At 36.8% G+C, this 20,449-nt stretch overlaps 1 protein-coding gene and 1 long non-coding RNA gene across 14 annotated transcripts in view; one reads left to right on the top strand and one right to left on the bottom strand.

Annotated features, from left to right (window-relative positions):
• The window catches only part of SUGCT (succinyl-CoA:glutarate-CoA transferase), a 349,368-nt gene that overhangs the window by 63,186 nt on the left and 265,733 nt on the right, over nt 1-20,449 (top strand). For 11 of the 13 annotated variants that reach the window (XR_014942655.1, XR_014942654.1, XM_085537628.1 and 8 more), the window contains exon 9: nt 2,397-2,492. The exons of the other annotated variants lie outside the window; for them this stretch is intronic. Coding sequence is in view for 9 of the 11 variants with exons in the window: in XM_085537628.1 (XP_085393754.1) it covers nt 2,397-2,492 (96 nt within the window). In the remaining 2 variants the exon portion in view is untranslated. The remainder of the gene's footprint in view (nt 1-2,396; nt 2,493-20,449) is intronic. 13 annotated transcript variants of the gene reach the window in all.
• LOC146761854 (uncharacterized) lies at nt 2,567-18,121 on the bottom strand. The gene is made up of 3 exons (XR_014942665.1): nt 17,912-18,121; nt 15,058-15,120; nt 2,567-12,280 (listed from the first exon to the last, which is right to left on the bottom strand). It is a non-coding gene; the product is annotated as an uncharacterized LOC146761854 (long non-coding RNA).

Below are 20,449 nucleotides of genomic sequence, written 5' to 3'. Positions count from 1 at the left end.
TTTATGTATGTAATCTACCTCTGCAAGCAAATGTCTGTCTTATTATATTAGGTATGCTTTGATATATATGATATATATGTTACCACTCAAAGGTTACTTTTATCTCATATTACAGGTGTTTTGAGAAAACAGTTTTAAACCTATATTTAAAAATCTATAACTGAGCAGGTAATACAGATCAGTCTTCAGTTTGAGAAGTTGTAGCTGTTCTGTGCAGAAAGTGTCTCTAAGCTATGAGATCTTTCCTGAGCCTTGAAATACAAGGGAATTTGGAAAAATACTGGTTTTGTTAACAATATTTTTCTAGGGGATATAATATCTGTAGAAATGTTTTTTGAAGTGTCATTTTTAATGCTTTTACTTAGAAGTTTGCTTAGCTGTAAGACATAGATGGATAAGTTCTGCATTTCTTGTTAAGGACATAAAGCATATGCCAGAAGATCTTGTAGATAGTGTTATGTCAGTGAGAGTAAAGCTTTGATGAGATCAAGGAGAGTGAGATGAGCCAGGAAAAGAAAGAAAAGGAAAGTGAAGAGGTCCTGGGACTGCTGTAACAGTTTCATGAGACAGTAGGAATAGCAGCAAGTGTTCTAAGTCTGTTAAATTCATTAGACAGTTATTAATAACGGGGCAAAATGCCACGAAGTTTACTCAACTAAGTATGTGTATGCATAAAACACAAAGTACTGAAATACTTACTTTGATGTGGTCAATAAAAGTTTATTTGTATAATAATGGTGATGATAAAAATAATACTTCCTTTTGGCTCAGTAATTTGACTGTAAACAAGGTATGCAACTCAGAAGAAATTCAAAAGGAACTTGTAGTCTTTTTCCTTCATGATTTACTGAAGAAAAATTATAAACTTTTCTTGCGGAACATCTTGTTTGCTGATTGTTTCTACAGCAAATAAGTGGAATGACATCTAGACTGAATCCAATATTGATGTAGGATTTCTGTTTTGCTCAATTTTAATTCACTATGTCCTTCTCACAATTCAGATTAATCTAGCATTTCCATCCAAAAGTGGGAAAAGCTATATGCTTTTGTGACTCTTCTAACTGTAACAATAGTGTTTCTTACCGTGTTACTGAGGAAAGCTGCAAATGAGAAGTCCCTTCTACATCCATTTCCTTTACTGCTGAGATTTTCTGCTGCTGAGGACCAGAGTAGACATTGTTTAACATTTTAGCTGAAGGAAAGGACACCGATATAATAAGCTGCAGATGAAACCCAGCTACAAAGTGTTTTCCAACAGTTCTCAGGAGTAGTGTGTTGTATTTGTAGTTAGTACTGTTTCAGCAACAGTTAAATTATCATTTGATGTATGTTTTCCTAGGTTTTCAGCTTGTCTACATCAACATAAACTTGATTTACTATTATATATTTGCTTTAAATATGGAACTGATGCACTCATGTTGCCTTTTCAGAGCATGTGAAAGAAGAGAAAATAATTTTTTTAAAGAAATTCTGATATGGTGCACATAATACTGGTGGATTTTTGAATTTATTGCTCTGTTTTTTTGATGTAAATTAATAGTGACAGAACGATGTAAACACTTTTCGTATCAAATTTCAGATATGTCTCCTAGAAAGGATTAGAAAATAATCATTTTGGTTTTAAAAAAACACAAGTCATATAGCCTACCATGAAAGTGAGGAATTTTACTAACTTTAATAAGTATTCAAGTGTAAAACAAATGCATTGTCTGATGAATTAGTGAGAACCTTTCATGCTAATTTTAATACTTTTATGTGTTACTTGGCTTCAGATACAGTCCCATACTGGTCTCCCAAAGAAACAGTGATGAAGAATCTGACAGTGACATTAGCAGAACTACTGATTTTCATGCAGTACTCAGGCCTACCTCTTAATCTTGCAGAATGTGTGGGAGTTGATGAATTCTGAAATATTTTCTGTAGCTTGCACATGTAGAAGGAGAACATGGGAAAATAAAGATCTTGTGACTGAGAATGTGTCTTTGTGGTTTAAGCATGGGACTGGGTTTCAGAAAATGGGAGTTCTAGCTCACAAATTCATTGTGCTTCCTTTTCCTTTCAGAATTTGGGCAAGATGCTTTGCATCTGTTAACTATTCTGGAAAATGTTTAGCGTAACACTGCCTTATTTCTAAAGGCAGTTTAATGCTGGATTTGCATGGCATTACTAGTGTTAAGGAAGACTAATTTTCTCTACCGTATGAGTTTTACTTAATCACTTTCATACCTTTTTCAAGCTACTCCTAATATGCAATACGTAAAAGATGCTTTCTTGACATAAAATATTTTACCTTATGTAAAATACAGTTTAGAGTTTAAATACACACATCTCAAAGAAGTTGCCCATGAACTTTGAGTTTTTTTTAATACTTTTTTTTTTTTTTTTTCAATTTCCAGGTTGCATGTCTTACTCATGTAGCAGCTAATTACCTTAATTGCAAAATTGAAGCTAAACGCTGGGGTACAGCTCATGGGAGTATTGTTCCATATCAGGTAAACAGAAAGCATTAGGTTTATTCTGTTTTGAAATTCATGATTTTATATATTATGTGGTTGAGAACTGACTGACTTTTCCCATGACCTTCTGTATTCTGTAATGTATCTGAGTCTAGGTAGGACAAGGTTCTGTTGTTCATTGTAGTTTCAACATTTTGCATATTTCTTCATCAGCAATAGATTTGTAACAGAACACTGAAAAAGATCAAAAGGGTTTAATGAAATTGGATGACTTTAAAGCTAGCATGATGCCTAGATTTTTTTTTTTTCATCTGACAGAGAAAGCAGGTTTTTTTTTTTGTTGTTGTTCTTAGGATGATCTGAATTCCATGCCAGTCACAAACTGATTTTTTTTGTCTCTGTAACTTATTTTTTACCATTTGAGTTTCCAACAACAATCTTAAGTGGCTATGAAAGTCTGGGTGTTCTTGCATATTAGACATTTTCCACTGAGTTTCCTGCAACTCACTAGTGCTCACCAATACAATGAGTTAGAAAAAGAATTAACCAGACTTCTGATCTCTGCAATGGAACTCATAGCCTGCTACATCTAATGAAAGGTTGAAATTCCGTAAAATAACATGACCTTCATGATATATACAAGCAGAGGAAAAAAAATTTGTTGCAGGCTTTATCTTCTGGCTAGTATGGGAAACTCTTCAAGAACAAACAAAGAATTTTGTTATTTTCTAGCTAATCATTTTGTTATCTTGATGAAGGTTGTACTAGCTTAGGGAGATCTGGGTTTATATACTTAATCAGCATATTCTTTTTTTCATAATTTTTGGCATTTGTTATCAAAACTGATGTTTGTGTCCAGCTTGGTAGAGTCTGGAATTTTTCATTTCTGGCTGGAGTCCTTTAAATCTTGATAGGGATATTTCTCAGCAGTTGTCTGGGACAACTGGCATCTTAACACCACTCAATGTCTTTCTTGTTAGGAAATGAGGAACTCTGTGGTAAACATCACAGACAGGCCTTCTCAGGTATAAAATGCAAATCAGTTCTTTTTGTAAGAACTTTGCCTACTTGAACCAGGAGACAAGTATGTTTGTTTTGTGTTTTTTTTTTTTTTTCTTTTTAGCACATGCTATTGCTTAGTTGACTATCAATTTTTGGACCAGTTAGAGTAGACTGCATATTGCCTCTGAGAGTTATGGGAAGATGATGTGGCTGTTTCTGCTAGGCTGATTTTGATCCTGCGGTGTTTATCTTGGATGTACTACTGTTGCTCTGGTCAGCACAGCAGGATGTCCATATTTTGTAGGACTAGCTCTGCATGCTGTGTATTGCAACATGACACAGACTTACCAGGCATCCACTATGGAAGTTGTGCTATGTTTCTGTAATGTGACCTTTTGGTGTAACCCTTTTTGAACTTCGGTATGTTGAAAGTACAAAACAGACCTGAAGTGTCTGAAGTTTGTATAAGCAAAACCAAAAACCTGACTAAACAAAACATTTTGGTTTTGCTGTACTGCATCTGGTTGAATAAATGAAACTTGGATCCTTTTAGTGCCTTTTGCCATGTTTTGTTTCTTGTCTGTTAACTTTCTATCAGCAAGCAGGCAATAATTTTGATGGTGACTTTGAATGTATTGTGCTTTCTAAAGTTTCTTATTTAACTATCAAAGTGAAGTGAGAAAGTTGAACTTCAGAAACTTGAATTAACCTTCACTGTCGTGGTTATATTGCCTTTGTAGTTGCTTCCATAGCTCATTTGCAATATAGTTTTAGGACAGGTCTCTGAAAATTGACAGTTATACCCCATCATAGTTATTCAGTATATTGTCTTTTGCTTACTTGAAGTAACACGTGACTGTCATGATGCTAGTTTTTATGAATGTTTGTTTCAAGGTATCTTGGCCAAGTGAATGATAACTTATTCAAATAATAAAAATTACATTTCAAATTGAACTTGTATACAACTCGGAACTAGTATGTGGTAGCAAAATGTTTTTCCCTTCTTCCTATGGTCTCAACCTTATTTTATTATCATTTGCTGTAATTTCTACTCACACGCTGGTAGTGAATTAGAACTTTGAAGTGATGCAGAGCCTGAAATCCTGCTGAAAAAGTGTCAAACAGTGATAAATTGTGGAGGTATGGGTTATCATGGAATATACTTTTGTAGACATTAAAAAGGCAATATCTGTGATATCTTTCTGTGACAGAGATCTTATCAGCATTGTGTTAGAATACCAACCAAAATCTGAAAATTACACATAGGAAAAATTTTAAAATATATGCGATTAGTACTTAATTGTTCTTTTAATTGTTATGGTAAGCGTTTTGTTTAAAACAGTGAACAGTGTATGCTGAATGCTATTGTAATTTTTTTTCCATGGAGTTTCAATTTCATAATTTTGACAATATCTTTGCAAATGGCTTCATTTTCTTTCCTGTTCACAAGGCCAAGTTTAGGTTTGTGTATTTAGATTTTTAATTTTACCATTTCCATCATTACTCCTTAACTGTTACACTAGAAGCATAATTTGTTCCTGGAATGTTTTAACCCTTGACTGACCTTTCTTTTTGTATTTAAAAATAGGTTTTTCTGCTAGGTTTTCTCTTTCCTGAAATAACCAGGATGTGTGGCTCCTTTGAAAATCTGGCCCAAGTAATGAGCCCTTAATCAAAGAGAAGTGGAGTTTGGTGCAGAAGGATTTTTATAATCTTTAAAATATTTTTCTCACTTTCTGATACTGTTCTCCTTTAACCATGAGAAATGTTGAAGTTTTCAGTTCTGCTTGCTCGTCACCAGAACTCACAAGAAAGAATTTGAACTTCTTTTCAGTGCATGATGTCTTTCAAGGTATGCACAAAGATGTCTGTATGGAAGCTTGCCAATCAGTTTGCAAAGGTTTTCAATAGAAACAAACTTTGCAGTGTGCCACAAAGGTGAAGAAAACTGGATTCTAATTTACAAAAGAAACTACATTTTAAAGTGCTGAACCCTTCATAAGAAACCATCTGCTTTGAGCATATTTTACTTCAATAGGCCACCACTTTGATCCTCCTAAGAGGAACAGTATCTTGAGTGTAACGAGATCCCAATTTGCTTAACTTCAAATGTTAAAACACAAACCTTGAGTTCTGGTCTGTATCTTAAATGTAATTAGTGCATTTTTTAAACAAGTTTCTATAATGAGACAGGTTGTTTAGCTACAGCTGCACCATGATTATCTGAAGGAAATCAGGAACTTAAAAGTATCCGGTTTACATAAATGTGCTGCGAAGTAAAGTTGTGTTACTGTCTTTGATTTGGAGTGATAAGCTCATTCCTCATTCTTATGGTTTCACCAGTGAACTGTCTTACCTGTAAGGTGGCTGAAATCTGTATGCTCACTTATTCATCTTCCAGTTGGAACACTGGGGATAAGTTCTCATAGAATCTTTCATAATAGTATGTTTACAGGTGGCTTATCACCCTTTCATCAGCCACCTGGACAACTGGACATTACTTTTACATGCAAACTTTTAAGTAACAGCACAGGACTATCTGCTCTTGGGCCATAATGATAAAAGTTGCTTTGAAAACTATGAGACCAAGCTCCTATAAATATCCACCTACCCTAAAAATAAATACAGTTTTATTCAGAAATGTCACACTGCTTGTTCCACACAAGATCTATAGTCACTTTCTTTTCTGCAATTGATTTGTTTTAATTTGAATACTTCTGCAATTAATATGCCTTGGAATTAAATTCGACTATTATTTTTAAGGTTTTGTTTTATGTGTGAAACTCCCCTCTTAAAATCAGTTTAGAACTTATTTAATGAAAGAAAATCTTTCTTGTTTGGAGTGGCTTGATAAAGTGGAACATTCCCAGAGGAAAGAAATGAAAGGCAGATTTCTGGGGGGAGTTCTAGGTTCAGGAAATGCAAGATGACCCTTCTTACTGGCTGAACCTCATCTACTTAGTACTTGTCTGGACTTTTTAACCTGCCTTGGGGGCCCCTTATCCTATATTGTTGTGATGAGTAATGAAATGTCACTACTGAAAGCATTGCCCATTTGTCATGAAAATTAAATGTATTCACAGATTTTTCTGAATAGAAACTTTGTGCTCTCAAGCAGGGAAGTGTGCCTTCTCCACCATGTGGAGTCAGTTTCCAAAGAACAGTTTGGCTATCCTCAACAGATGTCTTGACTCATATGTATACATGTATTTTTGGAACGGCTTTCTCCCCCAGTAAGATAAAAATAGGAAGGAAGAAGCTAGAGAATCCTTTGTCATTGTAGATTTTATAAAATAAGAAAGCTAAACTGAATATGCGTATGTTTTAGTTTCACTGTGATGATAACAGCCCTCTGTTTGTTAGGAAGTTCTAGAATAGAATTTGTTTTCTTACCATTTTAGTCAATGAAAGGTATAGTAATCATCTGTGGAATTATATGTAAAGAAGTTCCCACTTATGAAGAACGAATCCCAGTTATTCAAAACTGATAACATTATATAGTTATCCTTCTTGAGATTGTCTTTCAGTGAGTTGTCAAACCTCTCTTGGGCAGAGCTGCTGTCTGGAAATTAGTGGGTTTGCTTTGGGCAGTTTCAGACATGGTCAGTGTATGACGTGACGTTTACTTACAGTTTTGTTCATACATATCCCATCCTGTCAAAAATGGCACTTCAGAAACACTGACCTTGTGTTGGTGTAGCACAGCTTCTTCATCTTCACATAGAAATGCGTTTTTAAATTAAAATGTGAAATATATTTTTCTTGAAGGAAATAATTCTGTGGCTTTCTGTTTTAATCAGTGCCTGCAAGGTGTTTGTATATATATATATATATTTAAATGAATAACTTTGAATTTGTAGAATAGTTTTATGTAATATAGTTGTTGTTAAGGAACAATAGCTGGTAGTTAATACTATCTCATTTTTTATCTCCTCTGGGACAATAACTCAGGAGTCTTGTCTCTTACCTGTACTGTTCATTGTTTTCTCCATGTTCTTCAGTCAGTGGGGTGATAGATTTAGCCTGTATTACAGAAGCATGCTTAGCCCCCAAACATGTTGCAGGGTTGCTGAACATTACAGGTAGGAACATCCATGCTAAATTGTAACCCTTAAGACGAAAAACATAGCAGGGCCTTGATCTGTGGATTTATCTTCATTTTGTTGCTGGTCTGGAAAGAATGAGTAAGATCTAAGGGTACATAGAGAATATACTTAATTTACTTGTTGGATGCAGAGTAGAGGAATAAACTTTATTTTTGCTGTCCTAAAAGTACTTTTCACAATCACTGTAAAACAGTGCAGGTTCTCAAAGCAGAAATACGTTTGAACAGTCTGAAAGAAAGGGAACTCAGACTTGTATATGCAGCATCCCAGTGATTCTTGCCATAATCATCCTGAATATATTAATGAATGTTTGTGTTGCTGTTGTAGCTAGAAACACTGTGGTCTGGTGTATAAGGTTACATGCAAGCACAACGAATCAGTCTTTCCTGGCCAGTATTGGTGAATGATGCACAAAGGAATTACTTTAAATAACTGAAATGGGTAAGGGCTTTGCCAGAGTATGTACCATCCTAGAAACTTTTAAAGACTATATTTCCTTAAGAATTTGAGTAGCTTGGTGATTTGTGGAACAGTATTGAGTCTTAAGACTCAGGAGAGATTAAAGCATGTCCAAAGGATAATTTTAACTTTATGAAGGCAAAAATGAATAATAAGCTCTCAAACATAAATCCTCATGTGATTGCTTTTATTATGTGAAGCTTGTGATGGTTTTGGTTGGAAAATGTTGATTGTTATGAAAAGACGTGTCCACTAGATGTCATTCATGTAATCTAGTTTTTGCTGCAACATTTATTTCTAAGAATCTACTTAGGATGGTAGGTATAGATTATCAGCATTATTAGCTGCTTTTGTATATGCGGTGCTAATGTTTTTATGTATAAGCTCTATATGTTACAAATAATGTTTGTATTATTGTTTTGCACAGTGATGGGCGTGATGCTTATTAGTCTAAAACTCATTGTCATGTGCATCTCTCATAAAAGAGCACCAAGGTGAGCTGTGCATAGTTTGTAACCGTTCTGCAAAGAGATGTAAGGTCATAGAGGTAAGGATGGTCAGTCTCTAAGGAAAGCAGGATTTCCCTGTGACTAATAAAATCCACCCTACATTTGTTCTTTTGTGTGTTTTTTATACCTCAAAGTGCAGTTTGTTAGAAGAGTGAGCTTATGTATATTAGGAAAAGCAGCTGCAATTTCAATTCACATGCAAATAGATTTATATACTCACAAATCTTAGTTATAAAACTAAACTGTAATGTTGCGTCTAAGTTATGTCAAACAGGACCAAGCAAGCTTAGATAAAATTCAGTGAGCAGACAGTTCCAAGGTGCATTTAGTCAGTTCTTCAGGCAGGCTGATGGGATCTGTACAGGTGTAAGTTCATAAGCAAGGTGTGCTTGAGCTTCCTCCTCTCTATCTTTCTAGTTAGCCACATGTCACTAATTGCTTGACAGCTTCTGGAAAGCCACATCTGTACTCATTGAATATCAACTGCTGGAGTATTGGCCTCTGCTTCTTCACACTTTCAAACTGGAGTAGCTACAGCAGCACTGAAAGCCAGAGATCATCACTGCTTCCTCCAGCCTCCCTCTCCTCTTCCATATGGAATAAAGAATTTCTCTGCCCTGCATAGTCAGCCAGAGGGCAGGATGGGGAAGTGATAATCCTCTTGGAATGAGGACTTGTATGAAAAATGATAAATGCTGTGTTGCATGGGGATTAACACTTGCTTATGAACTCGCTTGTAATGGAGTAATGCTTCTCTTTCAGCAGTGTGAAGGCTTGGTGTACTTCTAGGCCTGATTAAGAACCTTTGCTACTGCTTAGCCAAGAGAACCATCTGCTATCAGAAACACAACTGAATTAGGAATTGTCTCCCTCCTGCATATTGTCCTCAGGAATGTAAAATGCTCTCACATGCATTGACTTCTGTACAAAAATTCTTGCTCTTGCTTTCTTCTCTCATTGTGAGCCGTGCATTTCTGCTCACGTTTAGTACATCTGTGTGATATCTGTGCTTTGTCAGCATGAATGTGACCATCCAGAACTGATTTAACTGGTAGTGTTGCTGTGTTTATTCTCACGTTTTGTATTTGTTTTCATGTTTTTTTTGTGGGAGAGTTTACAGTGTCCTGTGAATGTTTCACAGAGTGGGTATGTCTATGAGTTACTTTGAAGTTTTATGAAGTTTGCTCGGCATTTCTCTGTGTATTTAGTATTGAGCACTACTGAGTGAAGATTTAGGGTAGAACCTGATTGCTGCTTTATAGGATGGCCCTTTTTGCAGTCAGTAGACAGGTCATGCAAGATTTGATTAAGTTAATTCCTTAGGACTGATACATGCTAATATATTTGTCTGTGGTTCTTTCCTCTAACAGTACTGCAATACTGCTATGATATGCTTAGACCCCAGCACGGTAGTAGCTATGATCTTCCAGTGTGTGGGCAGCTTCTGGGGATTTAATTGGAAGGGAAGCACTTTTTGAAAGAGTTGAAAGATTTAATAGCTTCTGTTCTATTTTCAAAAGCAGTATATACACTTGAGAAGTTTAAGTCATGTCTTAGAAATAAAAAACACACTGAAGTTTTCAGTGCTAAATATACATATGAAAATGAGTTTCAAATTACAGTCCTTTTTACTGTGGTTTCTTTTGCCTTTTACTGTATTCAATTATAATGTTGCATGATGCTATAGCAGATTTGTTTGTTTGTTTGTTTGTTCTTTAAGTGAACTCTCCCTAACAAGCCTTGATGGTAAAAAGCAGAGGTTGGTAATCTGAGGCTTTGTCTTTTATTAAGCCTCTATTAATACCAAAATAGTTTACTTTTTAAGAGAAACAGGATTTTTATTTTATTTTATTTTATTTTTTCTACAAGACTGTAATTCATTTACATTGAGAGTAGTAAGGGCAAAGGTGAAAGATAGTTTGAAGTAGATCTGTTTTTTTGACAAAACCATGCTTCCTGACAATCAGTTAAAACACAGTATTTGCTGACTGGAGTTTTCTCTTGTTGTGTGAATTATTTTAGAGTAATCAATCCTATGCCTATAGCCCCAAGGAGACCTCAGCATATTATCTAGTCTACACCCTCTCCTTTGTTGAGTTATATCTGTGTAATGCTATAATGCAATGAAAAGCACAGCAATAATAGCAGGGTAGCTTAGTCCTAGGCTGCAGCAAGTAAGAATAAGCTGAAATATAGCCATAGATGCAGAAACAAAGTGGAAAAAAAAATCTGCCTACCTTTGGAAGACCTCAGGTAGGGAGAGATCTCCAGCAAGATAACTGTCTCCAACCCATAGGTCAGGTCTTGGAAGGGATGGAACATGGCTCCACCCCTTCTGGTCACTCAGGTGCATGCACCTGTGCTCCCCTGGGTTGGCTCTGCCTTCCCACCAGGTGCTTAATCACTGTTTCAAACCATGACTTAGCATTTTTGCTACAATCTGGGGTACTTTTGATGGTGTATATCCCAGTTTCTCTTCATTGGAAGCTTTGAAGTAGGTTCTGTGTTCTTGCTAAGTAATTGATTCTCTATGCTCACTAAGAAGGAAATAAATGGAACATGTTCTAGATTCAAGAAACACTTTTACTATCTTGTTAGTGGTATATTGCTGCGGATCATCACTGTATTGTCTAGCTCAAATGTTTTAGTTTCAGTTTTGGTTTGTTTGCTCCTCTACAGTGTGCTCTTTTCTGGTTTGCGTGAGGAAAGCTTTTCCTAGGTTTAGCGAGCTTTCCAAATTCTACCCATTAGTTTTACATCACTAGTTGTCATTCTTTTCTGAGGGGTCTCCAGGTGGTGAACTCTCATTCCAAATAAGCTGTCCAGCAAGGGAATGGAAGACCCAATTTGTTTGATTTTACATTTCAGAAAGCTATTGAGGTCAAATGTAAAAGTTAAATTATTTTAGTCAGAAGGCTGTTCTTAGCTAGATAAAAATATAAAAATCAGACACAAGGTTAACCTTTAATTTGCTCTTCAGCTGGTATGCTGGAAGTTAATATTATTTGTAGTTTTTGTGGAGTGGCCAAAATATATACAAATAGCAAGTTGATGTGATTTCAAGTAGAGGAGCCTTTGCTGAGTCTGTAATCTATTCAAAGCCTATCTTAAAGACAAAGAATATAAAAGTTGAGTTTCTACTGCTGTTTCCATCATGTTTGCCTGTGCTTTGAGATTTAACTCCTGCTGTTTTGATATGAATATCTGTGTGCTTCTCTTCCCACCTGTAGAAGAGTTGGCCTCTTCCTTCTCCTTTTCTCCTGTTTGGTCTGTAATTAAATTGTAAGCTCCTCAAAAGAGATTTTTGCTGTCTTTCAGGGTCTGTCTGCACATCACTGAACAGTGTCTTGTAAAATTATATGAGATAGCATCTATTCTTAAAGCAAGAAACAGTCACAGAAAAGCAGCTACTGATGGGGCTATCCCTTCTCCATGTAAGATCATCATGAACAATATTATTGTCCACAGATATTTGACATCAGAACACCCACAGGCACTTTTGCTATTCATTATGTTCATGGCACACAAGGCAAGAAAATCACAGCAAGGAAGACCAGACATGAAGAAAAGATTTTTAGTCAGAGAAGCCAAATTCCTTCCTCCTTTCAGTTGTCTTCTATGTACTTGTCTAGATTTTCTTTAGGCCAGACATTCCCAGTTTGCTAATTCTTTCTCCTGTGATCGCGCTTTCCAGAACTCTTTGCTTTTTTCTGTGCTTTCTCTTCAGAACACATAATTTCTGTGGCAACTAGAAACAAAGGCAGTGCAGTATTATAGCTTTATAATGAAGTACAAAAAAAGATTGTTTCGTTAACCTTGTGGGTTCTGCTTGTGTTCTGAAATACCGGCTTAATGTCATTCTCGTGTTTCAAAGGGAACTGTGTTAATTTATGTTCATTTTCTGAAATGTGACTGCTTGATCTGATCCTTTTCTTCTGTATTGGTCAAATGAATTATTCATGCCTAATTCTAGAGCTTTCCAATTGTTTTTCCTAGTTGAGTTTTGCCATCTTGTTTTCAGGATTCATCTTCCAACTAGCTGCAAATATTTTCAGTTCTTTCCTTTCCAGTACTTGCCATTCTTTCTAATTTTGTCATCTGTGAATTTGATAAACTTATTTTCTCAGTATCTGAATTATTACTGTGAATACTGGAATGACTTATAAACACTTGACAGTAGTCTTGCATTCATAGCTTCTTTGGGTTATATTCAAACAGCTGATCACTTTCTTTCTCATATAGCCTTACTGAAATTGATATTGCCCTGCCCTGTAGTTTGTAGAAAAGGGAAGACATCTAAGTCTATGTCTTTGTACTGCCCATCTTCTGCTTCTTTTGAGCGATGTACTTATGTTTCTTCTGTTAGGTAAATGCGGGCATATAATTTGCTTGATATAGAATTCTGAAATTCAATGACTGTGTGGATATACATATATATATATATACACACACACATATATATTGTTTAAATTCACTTGATGTTTGCACATTTCTTAGCTCTAGTTTAACACTTCTTTCTCCAGGGTCTCCGGATTTACTAGGAAACTGCTACTGTGCAGTTTCCTTATATTTCTCTGCAAGATTTCTAGGAAAAATCTTGCAGGCTGTGACCTTTGAAAACACTAGGCTAAAAGGTAGGTACATGCACAAAAGTAATTTTTTTCATAATCTAGCACAAATCTTGCCTGTATGCTGCCATGCTTCTGCACTACTTTCATTTGTTTGATAATGAATTCATTGAGTATATTTTTCTGTAGTGTGTAATAGATCCAGTAGGTATTATTTTAATGTAGATAATAAGCAGTAACATGGTACTTATTATAAACACTAGATAGAGCCTGTTAGCAAATAGAATCTGCTTGTAGATGGTGTATGTTCATGGGAATCAATAGGGAAATACTTTTAGATGATGTTGCCATCTTCACAAAGCCTAATTCATCATTCAAGTCAAATTTAAAACCATAGAATGGCCTGAGTTGAAAAGAACCTTATAGATGATCTGGTTTCAACCCCTCTGCTGTAGGCAGGGTTGCCAACCACTGGACTAGGTTGCCCAGAGCTACCTCCAGCCTTGCCTTGAATGCCTTCAGGGGTGGGTTATCCACAGCCTCTCTGGGCAACTTGTTCCAGTGTGTCACCACCCTCTGAGTGAAAAACTTCCTCCAAATATCTAGCCTAAATCTACCCTTTGTCCTATCACTATCCACCCTCATAAACAGTAATTCCTTCTCCTGTTTATATGCTCCCTTTGAGTAATGAAAGACCACAATGAGGAGCTTTCCAATTTAGTGAATAAAGGAACTGGGGCTCTTTAGTCTAGGAAAGAGAAGGCTGAGGGCAGATCATATTGCTCACTTCCAATAGTTGAAAGGTGATTGCGCTGAGAGTGGGGTTGGCCTCTTCTCACTGACAACAGGTGACAGGATGAGGGTGAATGGCCTCAAGTTGCACCAGGAGAGGTTTAAGTTGGATATCAGAAAAAACTCCTTACAGAAAGGGTTGTTAATCACTGGAATAGGCTCCCTAGGGAGGTGATTGAGTCACCATCTCTGGATGTGTTTAAAAACTGTTTGTATGTGGTGCTCAGTGGCATGGTTTAGCAGAGGGTTGTTAGGGTAGTATGGTTAGGTTGCGGTTGGACCTGATGATCTCATGATCTTGAAGGTCATTTCCAGCCTGAGCAATTCTATGATTCTCCAAGCTGAACAAGCCCGGTTCCATCAACCTTTCTTCATAGGAGAGGTGCTCCAGGCCCTTTGATCATCTTAGTGGCACTTCTCTGGACCCATTCCAGGAACTCTGCATCTTTCTTGTGCTGGGAGCCTGGATGCAGTACTCCAGATGGAGCCTCCCAAGAACTGAGTAGTGGAGGAGAATCACCTCCCTCTTCCTGCTGACCACCTCATTTTTAATGTAGCCCAGGATACAGTTGGCCTTCGTTAGCTGTAATCTCAAGGATATGTAAGACCTGTCAATAAACTTCTTTGCTAGGGTTCATGAATTTCATGTGGAAAAACAAGTTAAAAAAAATGCAATCAGAAAGAAAGATTCATTTAAAAGGTTCCATGATATGTAGAATTTAAAAAGCCATGCACTGGGTATACAGCATGTTCTCTATGAACTCTGTGAAATGTAACATTACATGTGTCCAGCCTTTCAGTTTGCCTGGGCCACATTTAGTGAACAGGAATTGTCTTGAGCTGCATATACATAGGTCACTCCAAAATAAATGCCTCCTATTTATTTCTATCAAAACTACACCAGGTACCAAGGGTACAATAACATTAATAGAGCAAATTCTCAGCTACGAAAAGCTATTTTTCAGCATAGTTACCACCACTGGCTATGTGTTTTTGACAGCAAAGAATAAGAGCATGTGTGCTACTTCATATAAATAAAAATCTGCTCCAGTGAAGCTGATCCACTGTCACCACTGCTGAAATGCACCACATGCTACCTCAGTGTGCATTATGTCTATTATTTGGCATCCATTTTTTTTTCACATGTCAGAATTCATTGACATACCTTTGCTTTAGATGCACTTCCCATGTCAGACACCATTTGATCAGACTGCCTCTCTGCTGCCATCTGTCACACAGAGCAAAACATAGCAAAATATTGGTTGGAAGGCTCAACTTCTACTGTCATACCACCACCAACTACCTCTGATGTTATTGGGCAGTGCCAATTACTTTTGGAGCAGCACTCACAAAATATACAATGTTGTCGCTATACAAGAAACTTTTTTTTTTTTTTTTTTTAAGTTTAAAATATTTTTCTTAAAACAAACAGGTCTCTTGCAGTGATGGTGGTGAGGCACTGGAACAGGTTGCCCAGAAATGTGGTAGATGCACTGTCCCTGGAGACACTGAGCACGAGGCTGGAGGGGGCTCTGGGCACCTGGTCTAGTTGTGGGTTTCCCTGTTCATTGCAGGAGAGTTGGACTAGATGACCTTTAAGTGTCCCTTCCAGCTCTGAGGATTTTATGATTCTATTTTCAAATTCCTTTATCAAAACAGAAGGCACGGCTGTGTAGTCTTTGCTGTTCAGAGCCGTGTGTTGAGCCAATATATAGAAATGCATACAATTATTTGCCATCACTTGAGTCAGCACTGCATAGCACTGCCCTCCCTATGCCCTGGTTTCAGTCAACACAGCGTTAATAGCGCACTGATGGTCTGGTTGTTGCTGAGCAATGGGAGCATGCCTGGGGCTGCTCTGCAGAGCAGACCCACTGCCTTTAACTCACGGATCAGGGGGTAGGCCACATTGCGAGCTGTGCTAGGCTGCATGGAGCCCATGGGCCACCAGTTGGACATACTTGATAACATTATGGAAATGAGGTTTTGATGTCTGAGCGTTAACAGATGTACAGACCTTTGCTTGGCGTTTAATTAGTGCACCAAGTCCTGAAAATCCTGAGAATAATAATCACGAGATTAATCAAAATTCATGTATTTTGTGTCCATTTAGCTGTTTTTTTTTTCTTATTTTTTTTTTTTTAACATGTGTTCCAACAATTGCTTTGGTGTAAAAAGTGGGAAAACAGTTGACTTCTTCACAGTCACTCAAGTTGATTTGGCAGCAGGCTGAGGGCTGTGCTTTTCTGCCCACCATTTTAATAAAAACCTACTCAGTTAATTGGTTTTTGAATCTTTGATTTAATCTCCTTAAGGGAGACAAGATGCTGTTCTTGATTTAGTGAAATGTAACTGTCCAGACGTAATTGGTATTTTGTATTTTTCAGTAATTTGTATCAGACTCATCAAACTCACAGTAATGTGTCATCTCATCAAGAGAAGGCAGTGTCTCCCTGAAGCTCCAAAACCCAGCAAGAGAAATATGTAAATGGTTTCTTTTGTAGAATACCTCATGGCTTTTAAGCCAACCTTATAATTTTTGGGAGATCTCATTTTTAGTATGTGGCTTGGCATAACGCGAGCATTCACTTTACCATCTGCTGTAATTCCACCAAATATTTTCCTTGACATACCTACCCCAAAAGTACCCCTGGTAATCCTGCTTTCAAGCTCTAAACTCTGTTTTCTAGTGGATAAGCAGGCATTTTAGCATGTCCAAAAGCCCTTAGAGACAAACATCTTATCTGTTATATTTGAAATGGTATTTAAACCTATTGTAGTTGTAATTCTGATGCCATACTTCAAAAATGTCTTAAAGCATATATGTAAAATATTTGTAATGAAAATTAGAAATACCGCAGACTGAGTGTCTCCAGAACCATTATGAAAGTGGCTACAGTGGAACTGGCAGTGGTTGGAGATTGAGTAATGGTATGATGGCAGTTCCAGTTCAGGCAGAGAAGATGTTGTGACTGCCACATGTGAATTAATATAGTACTGCTTTTTGCTGTTGAGGATTAGCACATTTTTTTTTTATTTTTTTTTTTTAATAAAAGGATATTTGAAGGAGGAGAGAGTAGGGGAAGAGATGAACCCATATTGCATGCAGCTGCTTTTCTATGTTGATGATTTAAAAATCTGCTGTAGCTGGGAAACATCAAATCTGAAATTATAACATTGCCAATGCATGTGACAGGACTTAAAATACCAGGTAAGAACTGTGCCCTTCAAACAAATAATCAGGAAAAGAGCAGTAGGCAAGCAAATCTGCATGCCATTTGAACCTGGCTTTCCTTCTCAACAGCAATTTGTACTGTAGTGATTTCTTTTTTGTGTGCATCCTTTATGAATATGAGCCACCAATAGCAAATAGAATGGGTAAAATGTATTGAAGAAAACAGGGGTGCTGGAAGTGATAATTTGAATGCTAGAAGTTAAGAACTTGTCTTTCATAATTCTTCCTGATGTGTGCACCAATAACTAAGCGTAAATGCAAGCTCGGATTTTCCCTTAATCCTGTAACATCTATGAGGCCAATATTTGATATTCACATACCTTACTGCAAATGCAGTTTATTGTTAAAAAGCACTGTGTTCATCATTAATGCCTCTTTTCAGTGTATAGAAAATACTCTGTAAGTGATGAATCTTTATCATTGTTCATTGAACTGCATGTAACTGATTTTTTCAATAAACAACTCCACTGAGCTGTATAACATTTACATCTCATGAGTAGGAAAGGAAATCCTATTGTTAAGCCAGCATTGCTCTTTCAGTTTACTTTGTCAATTAAACTAAGAATACAAACATGCTAAAATGAGGAGGAATATATGGGCTTGTGGCACCATACTCTCATCTCGTGGAAATGCAGCATGTAGAGATGCAAAAATGAAAATCTGTCTAGCTAGAACATAGCTCACTTAAACCGAGGTGGCAGTGATCAGAGGAGGAAATAGGAGTTTTGCATGGCTGTAATGTATTATCTGACATCCAGTGCCCGATCCTGTGTAATTTACTTACCTCTTTCAGTCACCTGACTGAGGCCATTAAGTGAGCCACAGGGTAAGCCAGGAAATTCAGCACTCTGCTTTCCAAGTCCAAAGCTCTGTTGTTTCCCCTCTCCCCACTCATTCTTCACAGCTGGTCAGCACATGCATGCTGTTTTCTTAGGCCAGGTAGGGCAGCTACGGGAAGATCCATACGGAGCACATGCAAATCTGCACTGAATTTCTGGAATGCAGCAACAGGATGAAGTTAATGTAAAGCAAGGTTTCTTTAATGTTTAAAGTTTCTAAAACTAATAAAAAAAAGAGACAACAAATTCACTTTATAGCCTTTCCTTTTCTCTACTACTACTAACTGAGTGGGTTTGGGACTTGGCCAAAATATTACGCATTACTCATGAAGATTACAAAGAAATCCCAGACATGCACTGGAGAGCTATTAAATTTTACATTTCTAAAATATATTTTCAACAACTAAATACTTGCTGGAGCGTTGTTTTCCCAACCTTCAAAAGTTGCTATTCAACAACTCAGTCACAGATAAGAACTTCCAGCTTTTAAATTGATACATACATTGAGTTTAAAACCAAATCTATAACATTTCCTGTGGTAAAGGAAACAGAGACTCTTCAGTTTGGTTTGCCCCTAATTTGAAAATCATGTTCTCAGGAAATCCTGCATAATTATTTTACGTAAAGAGGAAAAGTAATTATTTCCTTAGGGCTATGTTTGTGTGTATGTGGGGATGAAGAAAAATAGTGGAGATTCTGGAGTGCAACGTGTTATTGAAAATATTTTAGAATAAAGGAAAGTATGTTTTAAATAAGGTGAATTTCTTTCCGGACAACTAGTATGAGGAGTTTTTAAATGCTTTACTTTTTCCTTTACTGTTTCACTAGTAATGGGAACACAAAAAGATGGAAAGATGACAAATCTGTAGTGAGGGAGCCTTTGTGTTGCTCTTCGGTTGCTTTTGTCTCATCTGTCAAATTGCTCTTCCTGATGTGGAAATGAATGAGTTGTATAAAACTATTGTAAAAATGCTGCAGGATTTCAGCCCTCACGTCCTTCTCTTCTTGCACTGCTTAAGGTCCCTAATTTACTTTTGCCACTTGTAGCAGTTCATTTGAAGGTTGAACTTCCCCTCCTGCTCCTCACAAGCTTTTATGATTTCATTTATTGTTTGAACAAGATATATTGGGCTCCTTTTTCTCTAGAGTTAGCGTGAACTCTACACTTCTTCACGTTGTTTTTGTTTTCAGTTGGAAAGTAGCATTACAAGTTTTATGTATAAATTGTACAGTAAGTGGGCTGGGATTTTTTTTTGCATTGGTGGAAACAATCTGTAGAGTTATTGCAGGAAATGAACACTGTTTAGTTATAGAACTTCTGAAATTAAAAGCCAGGAAATTTTTGAGGAACTATTTGTGGATTATTTCTTTTTTAAATCAGTATGTGATTCAGACCGTTAGTTAACAAGAGAACTCAACAAACTTGCTGAATAGAGAGAAGAATGAAACATGGGAGCAGGTGCATACATAATTTATTTGGATTTGTTTGTGGCATTTTCTTAAAAGTTTAAAGTTCAGTGCATTAGTTTGAGAAACTGTGGTCACAAATAGTCGTGGCTTCAGGGGAAAATTGAAGGCAATAATCATCTTAGCAGAAATTCTAACACTGAAGTTGTTCCAAGAACATAGTTTGAAGTGGAACATCAGGTCAGTTTCCTCCTTTACTTTCTCAGGGGAAAACTGTGAGTAAATATAGTAACAAGGAAACTACTGGTATTTCTTTGTAGATTTCAGTGAAGTCAGAAGAGGTTTATTCAGTGAACATTTGAAAAGGTATTTTAAGCATGCCAACCTCAAATGGTAATTATGAATTACCTGTGTTGCTGTGAGAGCAAGCTTGTATATCTTACATAGATGCGCGCAGGAAGACTTGCAGAGGAAGGATATTCTCAGGAACATGGAATACTGTTTGAAATTTATGCATGATGAAGTCATACTTGTGTTTGATTAACAGCATATTTATCTCTGCTTGATAATCTATGGGAAAACAGGTTAAGCTACTATTGAACAGTTCCCCTACAACTCCATTTTTTTTCATTCTGTATTGATGTTAGAATTTATTTCCATCAGAACCACACTAGACTCAAAAAACACACACACACACACAAAACTACTTGGTAGAGCAAATTTGTAGCTACAAAACCGTTTTTCAACATGATTACCACCAGTAGCTATGCATTTTTGACAACAAAGATCAAGAGCCTGCATGTTGCGCTCATAAAAATCTCCACCAGTGGAGGTGACACTCTATCACTGTTGCCACTTCTGAAACACATCACATCACCCACCACTGTGCTCACATCCACTGTTTGGCCTCTATAAATGCTCAGCAAGTGTCAGTGAATGCCAGCGGTTGCAAATTTTCTAAATGGAGAAATTCAGTGACACACCTTTGCTTTAGGCGCACTTCTGTGTCAGGCACCATTTGATCAGACTACCCCTCTGCTGCTATTTGTCACACAGCAACCAAACAGAATGTTTTC

This window comes from Coturnix japonica, chromosome 2 (genome assembly GCF_054131305.1).
Source record: "Coturnix japonica strain WE chromosome 2, WE-NBRP24, whole genome shotgun sequence".
NCBI classification, from domain to species: Eukaryota; Metazoa; Chordata; class Aves; order Galliformes; family Phasianidae; genus Coturnix; species Coturnix japonica.
Note: the sequence above shows the minus strand (reverse complement) of the source record. Positions and strands in the feature narration are given on the sequence as shown.